The 15,922-nt window shown below is 52.7% G+C and overlaps 2 protein-coding genes across 18 annotated transcripts in view; one reads left to right on the top strand and one right to left on the bottom strand.

The window, feature by feature from the left end:
- The window catches only part of MARK2 (microtubule affinity regulating kinase 2), a 108,943-nt gene that overhangs the window by 89,769 nt on the left and 3,252 nt on the right, over positions 1 to 15,922 (top strand). For 4 of the 17 annotated variants that reach the window (XM_083418732.1, XM_083418742.1, XM_083418743.1 and 1 more), the window contains exons 10-18: positions 1,082 to 1,181; positions 1,421 to 1,533; positions 3,043 to 3,175; positions 4,057 to 4,235; positions 4,936 to 5,033; positions 8,536 to 8,694; positions 10,037 to 10,288; positions 12,596 to 12,622; positions 15,714 to 15,758. In XM_083418732.1, coding sequence (XP_083274858.1) covers positions 1,082 to 1,181; positions 1,421 to 1,533; positions 3,043 to 3,175; positions 4,057 to 4,235; positions 4,936 to 5,033; positions 8,536 to 8,694; positions 10,037 to 10,288; positions 12,596 to 12,622; positions 15,714 to 15,758 — 1,106 coding nt within the window. The remainder of the gene's footprint in view (positions 1 to 1,081; positions 1,182 to 1,420; positions 1,534 to 3,042; positions 3,176 to 4,056; positions 4,236 to 4,935; positions 5,034 to 8,535; positions 8,695 to 10,036; positions 10,289 to 12,595; positions 12,623 to 15,713; positions 15,759 to 15,922) is intronic. The other 13 variants (XM_083418744.1, XM_083418746.1, XM_083418748.1 and 10 more) reach the window with 7 other exon arrangements.
- The window catches only part of MACROD1 (mono-ADP ribosylhydrolase 1), a 413,075-nt gene continuing 412,086 nt past the window's right edge, over positions 14,934 to 15,922 (bottom strand). The window contains exon 7 of the mRNA XM_083418817.1: positions 14,934 to 14,975. Within this exon, the coding sequence (XP_083274943.1) occupies positions 14,949 to 14,975 (27 nt within the window). The 3' untranslated portion in view covers positions 14,934 to 14,948. The remainder of the gene's footprint in view (positions 14,976 to 15,922) is intronic.

The following is a 15,922-nucleotide window of genomic DNA, read 5'->3' as shown; positions in this document are numbered from 1 at the left end:
TTGCATGGTTTTTCTTCCTGGTTTGGTTTGTGCATAGCAGGTGTGGAGAACCTCTGGCCCCCAAGATGTTACAGAACTGCAACTCCTACCCAGCCCAAGCAAACCTGGCCAGTGACTGGGGGTGATGGGAGTTGTAGTTCAGCGACATATGGAGAGCCAAAGCTTGCCTACACATTGTTTATAGAATAAAATAACCTATTTCATTCATTCATTCATTCATTATAAAAATCTCTATCCCCACCCCCAAATAAGTGTGACTTGCAACAATAGAGTATATGTACAATGGGCAATATTCATTGTCAGTCATACTTTGAGTAGACCCATTGAAATCAGTGGACTTCATTAACTCAGTGGGTTTACTCTGAGTCTGACTTAGTTGGGTATTGCCCAAGAAAATCCAAATCTGCACAATACATCAGACAACCACCAAAAAAGCCCAGCATAATAAAAAAGCCAAAAATATCAAAATCCAGAAAGACAGCAATTCATAAAGCTCATCAGATAAAGTGAAGAAGCAGAGAAAGGAAGATTGATATTAGGCAGACACCTTTGCTGTATATATATTTAGTTGCCTTCTGAAACCTTTTTTTTATTTTAGCAATCCTAACCAGACATCTAATTTAGTTACCTGTATTCATAAAAGCCTATCTGATTTTTATTTCTATTTTAATTATAATTATTTCATGCTTACATGTTTTCATAGATTTTTTTGGATTTTAGTTATTTGCAGTTTCATTATGTACACTAGCTGGGAGAGCTTGCTGATTATGCCATGGTCTTTCACGAATTAATCATGGGCTTGGGTGGCGACATGGATTGCATTACCCAGACTTGCGGAGAGAGGGAGAGGTGGGCCAGCAGGCCAGATCTCCTCACAGCTGGGAGCTTGCTGTGAACATTGGGGAGAGAGGTATGTGCAGAGCCTGCGCTTTGCACAAGTGGTTCCAGTTTTCCAATAGGAAACTCTTCCAGCTATGCAACTGGGACCATCCTCGCCGAAACACTCCTCTGCGCTGTTGCCCTTTACCTCACTGCCACCCCCCACATACTGAGCCAACGTTTCCCCTTCCCCTCTCCATAGCAAATCATGAAAGACCGCTGGATGAATGTGGGTCACGAGGACGATGAACTGAAGCCTTACGTGGAGCCTCTGCCCGACTACAAGGATCCCCGGCGGACAGGTGTGTCACTGAGGCGGGGCGGGTGATTGGGTGGCCCTGCGGTGGTGACTTGCTGCTGTGCAGGATCTTTCTGGGCAAGCGCTTGGCTATCGTTTCCCTGCAGGGCATACCCACAGATTTCCCTCCCTCCTTCCATGCATCTTTTAAACACCGTTTTATTTATTTATTCACCCTTCAAGGCGCTCTGACCGTCTCTCTCCTTTCCCTGTGTGTGCGTGCTCCCTTCCGTTGTCCTGCAGAACTCATGATATCCATGGGATATACCCGGGAGGAAATCCAGGACTCCTTAGTCAGCCAGAAGTATAACGAAGTCATGGCTACATATCTGCTGCTAGGATACAAAAATTCAGAGGTGAGTTCCTTGTCCGTTTGTGTGCGCGTGTGGCTTCCGTTTGAGGGACTGAGCTGCAAACATCTGGGTGTTCGCATATCTTCGGCGGTAGCACTTCCCCATTGAAGCTCCGTCAGTGGAAACGCACTGGCGTGAAACTTCCAAGCACAAAAGCACAATTCTGAATCTGTCCCTTTGGGTATCTGTGGCAGAGGTTGGTGCCCCCTGGGACCGGCAGGGCGGAAGGTAGAGAGATCAACAGGAGGTGGAGGCAGAGTCAGTGACTGGCGGAGCCGTCAAATTCTACTTTGGCTACCATCCTCCTCCTCCCTGCTGAGTCCCGCAAGGACAACATCGAGACCAAGGAGGAAGAAGTCAGCAGGCAGGGACCCCACCTGGACTGGGTGTAGGTAGGAAGGCAGCCAAGAGCAGGCTGGCTGTGGGCAGGCTGAGGTTGGTGGATGGTGCCCCAGTCACCCTGATAAACCAGCCTCAACTAGACGCCTGCCTTCCCTGTTGATTGCTTAGAATCATTGCATTGGAAGGGGCCCTGAGATTCATCTAAACCAGCCCCCTGCAATGCAGGAATCCTGCCCACAGCCATCCCTGGATGGGCTCAAACCACCAACCTTCTGGTTAACAGCCAAAAGCCCTGACCCACTGAACCACGAAGAGGCTTGTTGTTGGAGTTTATGGCACCCTTGTCCGTTGAGGTGTGCAGACTTTCAGTGGCTTTGCATCTGAAACCTATAATGTAGTGCTGTTTGTGGTACCAGTTGAACAGAATTTAAGAGCAAGCTTAATACCACTGGAGACCACCTGAAATTAGATATATTGTCATGAACACACCTGATTGGGGGAAACACTGGCCCTCCATAGGTTGCAGAATTACAACTTGCCTCAACACCAGTGAGCATGGCCAATGGCTAGGGCTGACGAGAGTTGTAGTTCAGCAACCTCTGGAGGGCCGGAGATTCCCCATACCTGATGCAGAATGAACTGCACTATTTCAGTCTGCAGTTGGGTGATAACTTTTTTCAAATGACCCTTAAATTTTTGCTTGCAGTGATCTTTGTTTTTTTTAAAAAAATGTATCACAAAGTGAGCAGGCTGGGTTAGGATGTTTCTCCTAGGGTTTTTTGTTGTTGTTTTTAGCACAGAGGAGCCTCCAAAATACGTATCTTTTCCTTGAGCCTGAAGTGGTAATAATCTGTTCTGCCACATCATTGGGCTGTTGAGCAGGGCAGGGGGGTGGGCAGGCTGCAGTTTGGCTAAGGGAGGGGCTGAGCTTTGTATCTCAGAATGTTCACAAGCACACCCCAATTTCTATTTTCACCCTCCAGCAACTGTTAAGAACTCCTATTCTCCTCTTCCTCAGCCGAGAGGAGAGATCATATAAATAATGTGTGTATGTTCTTCATCTCTGATATAAATAAATGATTACATGAATGGAATGCCTGGGTCAGAGCTTCACCCACTGAGTGAGCCTCTTCTCCCCCCGCCCTCGTGCTCCTGCCTGATCTCTTCCAGCTTGACAACGATAGCATTACCCTGAAGCCACGGACCCAACCCGAACTTGCCAACAGCACCGCCCCCTCCCCATCGCACAAGGTACAGCGCAGTGTATCAGCCAACCCCAAGCAACGCCGCTTAAGCGACCAGGGTGAGTCATCCCACCACCACCACCACATTTCTTGCTCGGGGGGGGGGGGGACCACAGTGAGGGTTCCCTGCCATTACAGTGGAACCTCTGTTTTCAAACGTAATCGGTTCCGGAAGAACGTTTGAATTCCGAAATGTTCGAAAACTCAAAACAGAAGCCTCAAAACGGAAAAATCAATACGGAAGCCACCTCAGAAGTTCATCTTCTGAGGCACGTTCGAAAACAGAAGCAGCTACTTCTGGGTTTTCGGCGTTCAAGTTCCGAAACGTTCGTCAACAGAGATGTTCGAAACCTGACGTTCCACTGTATTACAATTATTACTACTGCTACTTCTACTACTACTGTTACTACTCTGCTCATCTGACTGGGTCTGCCTGTTCAACAAGGAGGCATAATTTTTTTTATGTGAGATGGGGAATGTGCATCCGTACGGGCTATTTTGCAACATTCACCAGGCACTGTGGGGACTAGGATTCCGAGATCCAGCAAGGAGAGCTGGAAAACTAAACTGGGATGTTTGTGTGTGTGTTTTTAATTACACGGTTATATTTTCCCTCCTGCTTTATGTAGCTCATGACTGCAGCCATGCAGGTTATTTAAAACTCCTGATGGTTTTTAATCTCCCTCTCCCCACATTGGGGCGCAGGGAATTTTCCAGTTGCTCATTGACTCCTTAGAAGAGAGAGTCCTTCCTTCCTTCCTTCCTTCCTTCCTTCCTTCCTTCCTTCCTTCCTTCCTTCCACACTTGTGAAACAGAGTCCTACCCAGAAAGCACAAGCTTCCCCTTGCTGGGTATCCCTTCCCCAAACCAGACCTCGCCATACTGACTCTTCTTCTCTCTTCTCCCCCCACTCCCTGGCCCTCTCTTCTTCCCACCACAGTACCCACCATCCCAACATCCTCCTCGTACTCCAAGAAAACACAGGCAGCCAACGCAGAGAACAAGCGGCCCGAAGAGGAGCGGGAGGCTGGGCGCAACAAGGCCAGCAGCACGGTCAAAGTGCCTGCCAGCCCCCTGCCCAGCCTCGAGAGGAAGAAGAGCACCCCCACACCTTCCACAGTCAGTCCTTTCTTGCTCTGGGGCAGGGGTGAAGGGAACCAGGGCATGATTCTGAGAGTTTAGAGGAGGAGTTTGAGGACTGGAAGACCGCAAAAAAGAGGGGGTGCAGAATTAAAGTTTGGGGAAAGTACAGCATCTCTGGGCAGAACCGGGAATGACTCCTGGTCTGAAACCCTGGAGAATTGTAGAAAATACTGAACTAGATGGACCTCAGTAGGTCATTCTCAGTATAAGGCAGCCTCCTGTTTTGGGGGAAGGGCCAAAGCTCAGTGGTAGAACATATGTACTGCATGCAGAAGGTCCCAGGTTCAATCCCTGGTATCTCCAGGTAGGCTTGGGAAAGACCCCTGCCTCCCTTGCAGCCTCTTGAGAGCTGCTGACAGGGTAGACAATATATTGAGCTAGATCAGTCTTTTCCAAACTTGGATCTCCAGCTGCTTTTGGACTACAATTCCTATAATCCCTGACCACTGGTCCTGCTAGGTAGGGATGATGGACCCCTACGCGCCTCTCTGTGTAAGGCAGCTTCCTCTATCCCTATGTTATGACTCTCTGGGAGGCCTGGGTGCTGACTCAGGTAGCCCAGCTCAGGTAGTCTCTGCAGAAGCAGCAGGCTGGAGCCGCTTAACTCCCTTTCTCTTTCTCTGAAGTGTGGGCAGTGAAGGGCTCGTGCTCACTCGGTGTCTCTTCCCCTCTGCAGAACAGCGTCCTCTCAACCAGCACAAACCGGAGCCGCAACTCCCCCATGCTGGACCGGGCCAGTTTGGGCCAGAACTCCATCCAGAACGGCAAAGATAGGTAAGGGCCTGGAGCCCAGGCCAGCTTGGTTATGTTGCTTTCCAGATGCTGACATAAAGATTCACTAGGAAGAGGGGAGGAACGGAAAACTTCAGTAGTAGAGAGGTGTTCAGCTGTTTTGGGGCACCTTTGCAGGTGGCTCCACAGGACTGTTTTGTGTATGGGTCACAGAGCCAGGCTACCTATGAGGCACGGTGAGGCGACCACCTCAGGCAACAGGGCCCACCAAGGCTGCAGGTCCTGGTGTTGATATTCCCCGACCCCTGGTGGGGAGCAGGGCACCATTTTGAGGTCCATCTCAGGTGCCAAAATGTCTTGGGCCAGCCCTGATGGGTCATGCATTTCTTAATGCGGGGTGTGGAGAGAGAGAGAGCCATCCCTGGAATGTACCATTAGAGATTGCAAGATGGTGGCCGAGGCATGTGTTTGAATCCTCAAGGGTAGAAATTCCTGCACTGAGAAAGCCAACATATCAAGAGGCAACAGTCAGCCAAAAGCCTTCTCCTTGGCTTGACAACTTTTCTGTCTGCAGGCACCTTTGTAATGCAAAGGAGGCAAGTGATTGCATCCACCAGCAGTCTGTAATAGGGGCAATCCTAAAATTGGAGAGGTCATTGTGAGGCCATCCAGCGCAGTGCTGGAAACCAACAGCTGACTATGCAGCCTCAGCTGGAAGGTCAGACCTGCCTTGTCAGTTCTCTGTTCAGCTGGGCAAAGCCACAGTTGCTGCCTGGCTGGACTGCATGATTGAAAGCCACCAAACAGACCTGCACACGCGTGCATGAACCTTTGCCTCTGGTTCCCTTATTTCCCCTCCCAAGTCATGGATGGAGATCCTATGGCCTCTCAGATATTGCCGGACTCCAGCTCCCACCGTCTCTGACCATTGCCTGTGCTGCCTGGGGCTGATGGGAGTTGGAGTCCAACAACACCTGGAGGGCCACACATTCCCCATCCCTGCTCTAATCCTGTGTGGTTTTAAGAATATTAGGAATGCGCTGCATACTTAAAACTGATTTTAACAGTAGTTCCTGGGACAGAGGAAGCAGCGCTCACGTTTCAAAGAGTTCTCCCCAACTGTACCAAGCTGTGGTTCCCTGGGTTTCTGTGGGGCAGCCATTGCATTTACACAGACTCAGAGGCGGTGGGTCCAAACCTGCCTGGGTTCGGGTGCCTTCTCTGTCAGTGGTCCATTCTCTTCTCCTCTGCTCCCCAAACACAGTCCTCAAAGAACAGAGCTGCATCCTGGTTGCGGCAAGGTGGGATTACGAGCTAGTTTGGAATACTTCAGAAGTGTTGAAAGATGATTTGTAGCGTTGTTCTGCCAATTGATTGAGAGAGGGGAGATGGCTGTGGGTATTGCTGGGCGGGGGGGGGGGGCGCTTCTGTTCTTTCCTTCTGTCTGGTTCAGCAGCAGCGGCAGCAGTCTGAACCACGTGTCCTGGATCTGGAGCAACAATGTTCACCCCCAGGCCCGTAGTTAGCCCTGCCAAATGGAAACTGGTCTTCCTCTCTAGGGTCCCTTCGTCAACCAAGCAATCTGCTCCCTGCAGAGTTCTCCTTTCTCTGCCCCACCTTCTCCACAGAGAATTCTGCAGCATTGGAGGAGCATCTCCTCCTATGAGCTCTCTCGCACCCCACTCCCCCACTGGCAGCCTGAAGTGGTGGAGCTCAAACACAGCTTGAGCCACTTCAGAGAGAACTAGGCAAGTATTAGACCTTCCCTACAACATAGCCTTTTTAAATGAGCCGGATGCATCTTGGAACTGTGGGCCCTCTGCAGTTAAGGCCAGTCCGGTGCGTGCTGATCCCACCACCACCCTTGGGTCAGCACACCGCCGGGTCTTAGGCTACTAGCTACTAGCCTGCAGGGTTTATTTCATCAGCTTCTGAAGAGGCTGCTAGCCTGTGTTTCCACGCTGGCCGTGGAGGAGAGGAAGCCCCACCCACCCAAGGGGACCGACTGGAAGAATGGAGGAACCCATTTTTTTCTGCCAACCAGCTCACTCACCTGGACTGGATCCTGGTCGCATGCCTCTACCAAAAGAGTTGCTAAATCCACAGCTGCTCTTAAGCTCTCCCCACTTTTCCTACTTCCGATACGGCTCAGAAGAAGCAGCCCTGCTTGACCTCTTCATTTCTCATCCATTATGGACACGCACATAACATAACATGCATAGATACATACAAGCAAAACCCGTTTTCTTTTTGCTTGAGAACATTGGCTCTCTCTTTTTAGGGTCTAACTGCCATGGTGTCCCGTCCCCCACCCGACCCCAGCACGATCCCCCCCACATCCATTCCCACTCTTGCATCAAGGTTGTTCCTGACACATATACACATATACCGGGTTGTATATTGTATATTTGCTCTTCCTCCCCTTCCCCGGGACATCCATGTACCTAGTAGTGGCTGTATCCATGGTGAGAAAGGGATGGGTTGGGGAGGGGGAGATCCAGGGCCTTCTTCCTTCAGCCGAAATGATTAGAAGCAGCTCAGTTTCATTGAGCAAGGGCAAGCACGTGGATGTGGTCTGAGCTGCCAAACAGACAGATTGATTATTTGACAGCACGTGCCGTATCCAAAGCTGAAGGTGGAGGATCTGCTGCCTTTCCTCCCCCCACCCTACAATCCTGCAATGAGGCCCCAGCTGCAGCATGGCCCTACCGTGGCGAGTCGGGGCCTTTGGAGAATAAGGGGGCCCATCCCCTTTTGTTGCACAAAGCATTAGGGTCAAGCAAGGGAAAAGCACCGGAGACAGACACGTGCAAGGAAAGGAAAGGTTTGCTGTAAGGTCCTTGAGTGGCCCCTCCTGCCTGGGAGGAAAATGACTGTCAGAGAGACAGCCGGGTGGGAGACAAGAGCCCCTGGTGCCTCATCTGGCTGGGCTTCTATTTTCCTTTTTTTTTGCTTTTTTTTTTTTTTGCCTGTTTTGTTATAAAAGAGTTCTTTTTAATAAACGTGCATTGGTTCCGTTTTGCAACTGCCCTAAACTGCTTTAAGGACTCAAAAAGTGGGATATAAATCCAGTCATTTGACAAATGTGGCTGTTGATGAAAGAATGCAGATCAGTTAGCGAGAGGAGTTCAACGTTTCCATACCTGTTGGGCATGGAAATAAGGGGGCATCTGCCACAGCAGCAGCATCAGTGCATTGCTATTTTGGCAGTCTGTTCAGAGCCCACCCACCCCCACCTTGTGCACAGTCCCAAGTACCTTGCCTCTGTCACATGACTTTTTTTAATTATTCCTGGGGGCTTGGGAATAAATCCACCTGAGACTCATAGATCGAGGAACTCTCCTTGAAACGGGGCAAACGAGATGTTGGGCGCAGTGGGTAAGGTGGCACCTCCCTCCTAGACCGGGAGTCTGTTTGGGTCAGCTACGGATACAGCCCACCACCTTCCCTGGTTTTTCCCTCCACCCTCCACTCCATCCCTCCTTTTTTAAACATCTGCTTCTCCCCTGCTTGTGTTTTCTTTCCTCCCCTCACCCCCCCCTAGCCTAACCACTCCAGGCTCCAGGGCTTCTACCGCTTCAGCTTCCGCCGCCGTGAGCTCTGCGCGCCCGCGACAGCACCAGAAATCCATGTCTGCCTCGGTGCACCCCTCCAAGCCCGCGCTGCCCCCCTCCGACAATAACTGTGAGGCGCAGCGACCCAGGCAAGTGGGCAGCTCTGCGTGCCTTGTGTCCTCCGTCCCCTGCCCATCCCCAGGGCTCGCCAACATTTTTGTGTCTTCCGCCTGCTCCGCACCCTGGAGCCCTGTCTCTTTTTTTGCCCTTCCCCAGTGCGCTCGCTCAGGGCCTGGAGGTAAGTAGAGGGGGACAGCCAAATGTTTTGGGGTTGGAAGGATTGTGGTGCCTTGGAGGGCAACTTGGTGCCCTGCAGCTGTTTTTTGGAGAAGCTGACTTGTAGGATGTGACAGGAATAGCCTCCCCCCCAAAAAGGAGGCACAACACTAATGCGGGGGGACAGGGCTGCTTGGTAGAAAGTGGAACAGACATCCTTTCCAACTTCAGGTAATGGCAGGTTGGATGGCTTGAAAGGAGTCTGAGAACGAGATCAGAAGCCTCCAGTTAGTTGCCTGTCCTCTCCAGGCAGAAAAAGGACAATTGGAGCCTTCTGAACCCTTCCCCTTCTTTTTTATTCAGCTCTGTTTGTCTCTACTTCACCAGCTGGGGTTCAGGCAAGCGGCTCTTTAACCTCATCTCCAGGGTCAACAGCAACAGCAGAGGCTATTAGCAAGCATCCTCTCCTGGAGACTCATTTCTGTCAGCTTGTTGTTGTTGTGCCCCTCCTGCCAGCGCAAAAGGCTAGTCTTCACACTGAGGACTAGGGGCTTTGGAAAACTTTCCCCTTTATCCAAGCTGGTGCAGGAGTGAGCAGCGGAATGAGCTGAGATTTGAAGCGGCCAGAAATGGCAAAGGGGGCGGGGCTTCTGCACCTTTCACAATTGTGTAGAAGAGGGGATTTCAGCAGGTGAGGTTTAATTAAAGGTGTAGGGGCCCCATCCTCCTCCTCCCCCCCACCTGGTGCCCTTACTTGAGATTGCAGGCCCTTCAGCCCGTGCTCAGTTCAAAATATGGGTTGTTTATTCATTTATTTTTAAGCGTTGGCTGCCAACGAGGTATCTGCTGCACATGTTGGGTTTAAGCAACCACAGCCTTGTGGGGAGCTGCCAACATTCCGCCTGCAATTATTCTGCAGTCTTAAACTAGGCTGCAAACCCATTTTTCGAGAACTCCTCCTGGGATTTCAGGAGCACCTCTTCACATAATCCCAGCTGTGTGGTTCTTTGTAGAACTCCCCTTGTGTTTCCTCCCACCCCCACAAGCAGAACACCACCTCCCAGAATCCTCTGGGGCGCAAAGGCCATAACCCTTGAAAGTGGCTTGCCCCAAAGACTTTCCTGTTCAGCCCAGGCAGCGGAGTGTTCCTGGATGGCGAGCAAGTGGGGTCGCTGACTGTCGTCTTCTCTGCTCTTCCCCCTCCCCTCCCCACAGCACTGCACCCCAGAGGGTCCCCGTCGCCTCTCCCTCAGCCCACAACATCAGCAGTGCCCTCCCGGAGCGCACCAACTTCCCGCGGGGCGTCTCCAGCCGCAGCACTTTCCATGCCGGGCAGCTCCGGCAGGTCCGGGACCAGCAGAACCTCCCCTATGGCCTCACGCCCGCGTCGCCCTCCGGGAACAGCCAAGGCAGGAGGGGGGCCTCAGGGAGCATCTTCAGCAAGTTCACCTCCAAGTTCGTGCGCAGGTGAGCAGGGAAGTGGGCAGGGGTGGGAGGAAGAGGAGCTGTCCTCCTTGTTTAGCCCTTTCCAAATCCATAGCTGGTATTCTCTAACGATTGGAAACAACTCCAGGATTGCTTGAGATATGTGCTTTGGGGGTTCAGTTTGGGGGTGAGAGGTGAATGCAAGCCATCCTCCCCCGCTCCCCCAGGGCACAGCATGAAGGCTCACTACCTTGTGTGTGTGTATGTGTGTTGTGCACAGCCAGGCCCACCCTCATAAGTACCCCTCTTCCCCACCCCACACCAAGGATGTCCTTGTGACCCCAGCCGCCACCTCTTCGCCTTGCATCTCTCCTCCCTGCCCCACCGTATTGCTGCACAGAACCAGCGCAGGGGCAGGAGTGTCAGCTGCCTTCCTTGGCCGGATCCTTTCCAAACTGTGCTTGGAAGGGGTTGGAGAGGACTAGCCTCCTAATTAAGCTTGGGGCAGCCCGTTTTTTCCTGTAGCATTCAACCAAGAGGGCTGTGGGTGTGTTTGCATGTGTTTATAGGTGTGCATGTAGGGGTGGAGAACCCCTTTCCTGCCTTTCAGCTCCCTCCTGGTATTGGAGCAGTGAGCAGCAGAGAAGAGGCCCCTCTCAAAGGACGTCTTCAGACAAATGGGCTCAGGCGCAAGGGAGTGCACCTGGACCAGGGATGCTTGGGGAGAACCATGGCTCATTTAGGCATTGCATGCATTGCATACAGAAGGTTTCAGGTTTGATCCCCAGTTTCCAATAGGTCTGGGAGTTGTCCCCTGTTGGAAACCCTAAGAGCCACTTCTGGCCAGCAGAGACAAGGTTTGGGGGAGCCTTTGACCTTTCTGGTGTTGCTGAACTTCAACTCCCATCGTCCTTTGCTCATTAGCCATTCTTCTTGGGGCTGCTGGGAGTTGTAATTCAGCAACATCGGGGGGGGGGCGGCAAAGGCTCCTCACACCTGTTGTAGGTGATACAGCGCTAGGTGGATCAATAGCCTGACTTGCTCCATGGCAACTTCCTGTGCTTCCCTGACGTGTTAAGACCAATCAGGAGGCGCCACATTGGAGAGAGGCATTCTGGGAATGGAGATCAGAAGAGCGGGCTGAAGGTCACCTTCCTCCTGGCAACTGCAGAGCTCAAGGCCATGGAGGAACCACCTTGCGCTCTCCCCAAGTGCATGCGCATGCTGCCTTATGTGCTCCTCCCCAGGAATTCCCATTTCTGCTTGCAGCTCAGAAAAGGAGACCAGCAGAGTCTCAGCTGAGCCGCAGCGCAAGCCAGGCCTGCCTCCCACACCCTCCGATGGCACCCCAGACACTGCTTCTGTTGTGGTTCCAGCCGTGACCTGGGGTGCTGCGAAGGCTGCAAAGCTGAGGGTGGGTGGGAGCTGCTTCGCCTGCGTCCCAGGTATGGGGGGTGGACAAGGATTTAGCAGAGCAGCCCAGATGATGAGGGGGCAACCAAGCTCATTTCCAGGGCTCCCCGATGCTTCTCCATCCCCTTCCAAGCGACAGGATGGAGGAGATGCCTTCTGGACCCTGTCAGTACCAGCTGCCTTCTGTGGTGAGGATCCAGCCAGGGAGGTCTTGCAGCTGGGGTCTGCTCGAACCCGTCCCTCAAGGCAGCTTTTTTTGTGGTGTGTGTATATGTGTGTATGTGTGAACATGTCTCAAAATGGCTTCTCTCTTTCCCGTACAGCCCTGAGAGGGGATGGGCTGTGAGATGGGGCACAGTTTCCTGGCAAAGCCTTTTGTCTCAATTGGGGGGAGGGGGTGTTTTATGGTGCATGACGGGGGAGCCATTCTGTACAGCCCAGCGCCTCCTGCCCCCAACCCCTTTCCCTCTTTGCTGTAAGTGTTTAACCTGCCCCTCCACCGCACCCCCAGCTTCTGTTCCCAGCTTTGTGGGGAGAGTTAGGCTGTGGCAGGACTGGGGACGAGGGGGGCAGCCAAGTGCCTCCGGGGTCCTGGCCTCCCTCCCTCCCCCTCTGCAAGGTTCCAGCCCCAATGGGAGGGGGGCGGTGGGAGCCCCAGCTCAGCCCTCCTCCCTCTGGCCTGTCTCTGAAGCAAAGGAGGCTCTTCAGATTCCCAAGTTTGCAGGGAGGAGGGAGCTAAGGTCGAGGAGGGTTGTGAGGCGGCGGGGTTGCGGCGGCCTTGCTGTGACACCCACCGCCAATTACTATTTTAGGGAGGGAGGTTGGGGCGCCCCGGCCTGCTCCCGCGCGGCTGGCACTCCTGTCACTCGGTCATTTGCGCACTCGCTCACCCACCCATCCGCCCACCGTTTCCCCTCCTTTTTTTTTTCCTTTTAGAAATCTGTCTTTCAGGTTTGCCAGAAGGTAGGCGTTCATCACTCTGGTTTTGTTCTGTCCTCCTCCTCCTCCTGTGCAGTACTAACCTCCTCCCTGCCGGCTTCTTCCTCTCCTCTCCCCGCCCCCCCCTTCTGTGCCTTCTGGCTGCTAATGGTGTCTGTGTGTGTGTGTGTCTGTGCGTGTGTGTGTGTGCACAGAGCATGCTTAAAGGGACAGCGGGGGGGGGGGGGGGGGCTTGTTAACTCCCTGCCTCTGGGATGTGGGGTGGAGAAAGACCCCCATTGGCTCTGGCCTGCCTCTCAGCCGCCTGCAAATGAGCTGGCCTGGGACTTGGTGGGGAGGAGGGTGGGCAGGGGAAGCCGCAGAGGTTGCTTGCTCACCCGGTGCTGGGCCTCCTCCTCCTCCTCCACTTGGGCATGCTGTCTCTTTAAAGGTGCCTGCCATCTTCCTTGGTCCCCCAGGCTGGGCCTCTGATCTTTAACCGAAACCCTTCTCTCCCCCCCCCCCTTTCTCTTTCACACACGCCCACCCCCCCAACCCAACTAATCCCCTTTCTCCCTGCATGGTGGTGGTTAGGAGGCGCTGGGCTGTCGCTGTGCCTCTATTGCTTGCAGCTGCCTTGAGGGTTCAGGGCGGACATGTGGGGGGAGACGGTTGCCTCGGAATCTTCATGGCCCCAAAGAGCAGATATTATTATCCTGTGGCAAGTTTTGAGCACAATCTGGAAGATACTAGCAGTTGGTGTGTTGGGGGTTGGCTTCCTTTCTCCCCCCCCCCCCCCCCCCGCTGTAGTAGGTAGCCTTTTTATCTTGTTCTTTTTTAGAAAGGGGGAGGTTGCTAGTCCACATGGGAACAAATCTGCAGAAAGTGTCAGCAGGTTCCACTTTAAAAGACTGCACAGGGCAGGATGTGAATCCTACATACCTTTTTGGTTCTGGAGTGTTCCAAAAACCCTGGCCTTCCTCATTCAGTCTACTTCACCTTTTTTATTGTTTCAAGTTATGCTGAACATCTAACAGATTTCTCTCTTTGTGGGGTCAGGAAGGAGCGTTTTCTCCTGGGTAAAATTGACTAAAAGTGGGGGTTGGGGGGGGCTTTCTCCCCCTCTACTCATGAACAGCAAGTGCTTTAAAACCTTAGCATTGTGGAGCTACTTGCCATAAGATGGATGACCAGGGATGGGGAGGAGAACAGAGGGGTTGAGCAGAGGGTTGTGCTAGAAATGACCTCCTCCCAGCTCTCTGATCCTGTGGACCATAAGAGGCAGCTGCAGCTGCTGTATTAAAGGCTTGTGGGGGAGTGTGTGAAGGTTTCTCCATTGTTTGATTCCCCCCATCCTCCGCCCCTACCCCACCTCCTGCCTGGTGATGGTGGATGAGCAGAGAAGGAAGCACACTGGTGATCAGGAAGCAAGTTGCTTGCTTGCCCCCTCCCTCATCTGAGCTGGCATGAGGGAGCTACATTGGCTGTTGCAAGTCACATGGCTTAGTGATGGATGGATGTGGCTGGAATATTTAAGGATAGCAAGGAGTGGGGGGCCTGTGGCACTCCAGGTGTTAATAGCTGCTTGCTCCCGCCTTCCCCAGCCAGCATGGCCAGTGGTCAGGCGTGGAGGGACTTGTAGTAGTCCCACAAAATCTGGAAGGCCAAAGATTAGACACACACTGTATATGGCTCTTTATCCCCCAGAAAAGGGGTACCCAGAATGGCAAGCAGTACCATATCATATCAGCAATACCAAATATCAGCAATACCAAAAAACAAAACAAAGAAAGAGACAGAGCTTAAAATGTCTGCTTAAACAAAAAATGTGGGCAGTTTAAAAGGCCAGCATCACTTGGCTTCAACGCCAGGAAGAGCTTTGGGGAGTTGCTTTAAAAAATAAATCCAGAAGTGGTGCTTTGTATAACCAAAACCAAATTAAAAGGGTGCATGCTACTAAATGTTCGGAGCCTGAATAAAGTGAAGCAGCAGCTTTGATAAAATTGGCTCTCAGTGTCACAAAACCATACTCCCAGGACAGCCCATCGGGCTGCTTAAAAACCTGATGGAAACCAAAGTGTTTTTAGTTTGCCATCTCTTGAGACTCATAAGTAGATTCCGCAAACTGTGAAGCCACCGTGGCAAGGGTTGTGCTCTTCCTTCGCTCTTGCATGGTGGTGCCATCAGCACACTCTCCTCATTTACTGGTCTCAGTGGGCAGGTGGGTTATGATGCAAGTTTCTATGAAGCGGGTGCAGAGTTGGGCATAGTGTATTTTTAGGCTTGGGGAGTGGTGCTCAGATGAGAGGGGAAGCACCTCCCAAGTCATTTACTTTATATTGCAATGTCTAGAATTCCTAGAACATACTATTTAGCATTGAGGGCCACAGGGGAAGGACTGTAGTTCCATAGTAGAGCATCTGCCTTGCATGCAGAAAGTCCCAGGTTCAATCCCTAGCAGCATCTCCAGGTAGGGCGGGGAGAGACTCCCTGCCTGAAACTCTGGAGAGCTGCTGCCAGCCAGTGTAGACTGTACTGGGCTAGATGGACCAGTGGTATGAATCTGTATAAGGCAGCTTCCTATATACTGATTTTTGAGCGTTAATGTGTGCATTCTCTTCGTGGCCCTTGCAGCAACCCTGTAAGGTAGGCTAGTGGTGGTATTGCAGGTGGAGGCCGAGAGAGATCATGGCTCATTTTGCAAGTCTGTGGCAAAGGTATGCTTTGAGCTGGTGATCACAGCGCAGCCTCTTCCCCCGCCACTCCAGCTCCAGCTCCTCTTCCCCTGCCTGGCTGTAGCTTCTGCTTGTGCCGAGGGACCAGGGAGAGAGGTGCCGCTGCGCATCCCACACCTGCAACCAGCCAGCCCAGACGCCCTCCTCCTCACCACCATGTTGGCAAAACGCACTTCCCAGCATGCCGCGCAGAGTGTTGCATGCCGGGGGCCTGTGGGTTGGCATCAGCCCTCATGACGCCCTCCCCAGCCCCTTCCGTGTCTTGAGTTGCACCCCCGCCCTGCCCCACCTGCCAGAGATGCACACTCGTCCCCCTGCCCCCTGGGAGAAAAGGAGAGCAGGTCTAGGAGCTGCTGACTGGAGGGTGCCTGATACCTTGTTCTCCTGCTCTGTTTTTTGAGGAACCTGCATGAGCCCGAAAGCAAAGACCGTGTGGAGACGCTCAGGTGAGATGCAGCCAGTGTCACGGGGCCTCCTCCAGCCTTTGGGGGAAGCCTTTGCTCCACTCTGTCTGTTTCTCCAGCAGGGCCAGGCTGCTCCCTGGCACCTCCTCTCCGTCTCCTCCGTGGTCCTGTCTCTCTCTTCTGTTGCTCCCAAACTACTACTTAGC

This window comes from Podarcis tiliguerta, assembly GCF_965153285.1.
Source record: "Podarcis tiliguerta genome assembly, chromosome: 16".
In the NCBI taxonomy this organism is placed as follows: Eukaryota; Metazoa; Chordata; class Lepidosauria; order Squamata; family Lacertidae; genus Podarcis; species Podarcis tiliguerta.
The sequence above is the reverse complement of the archived record's forward strand: the minus strand, read 5'-3'. Positions and strand labels throughout refer to the sequence as shown.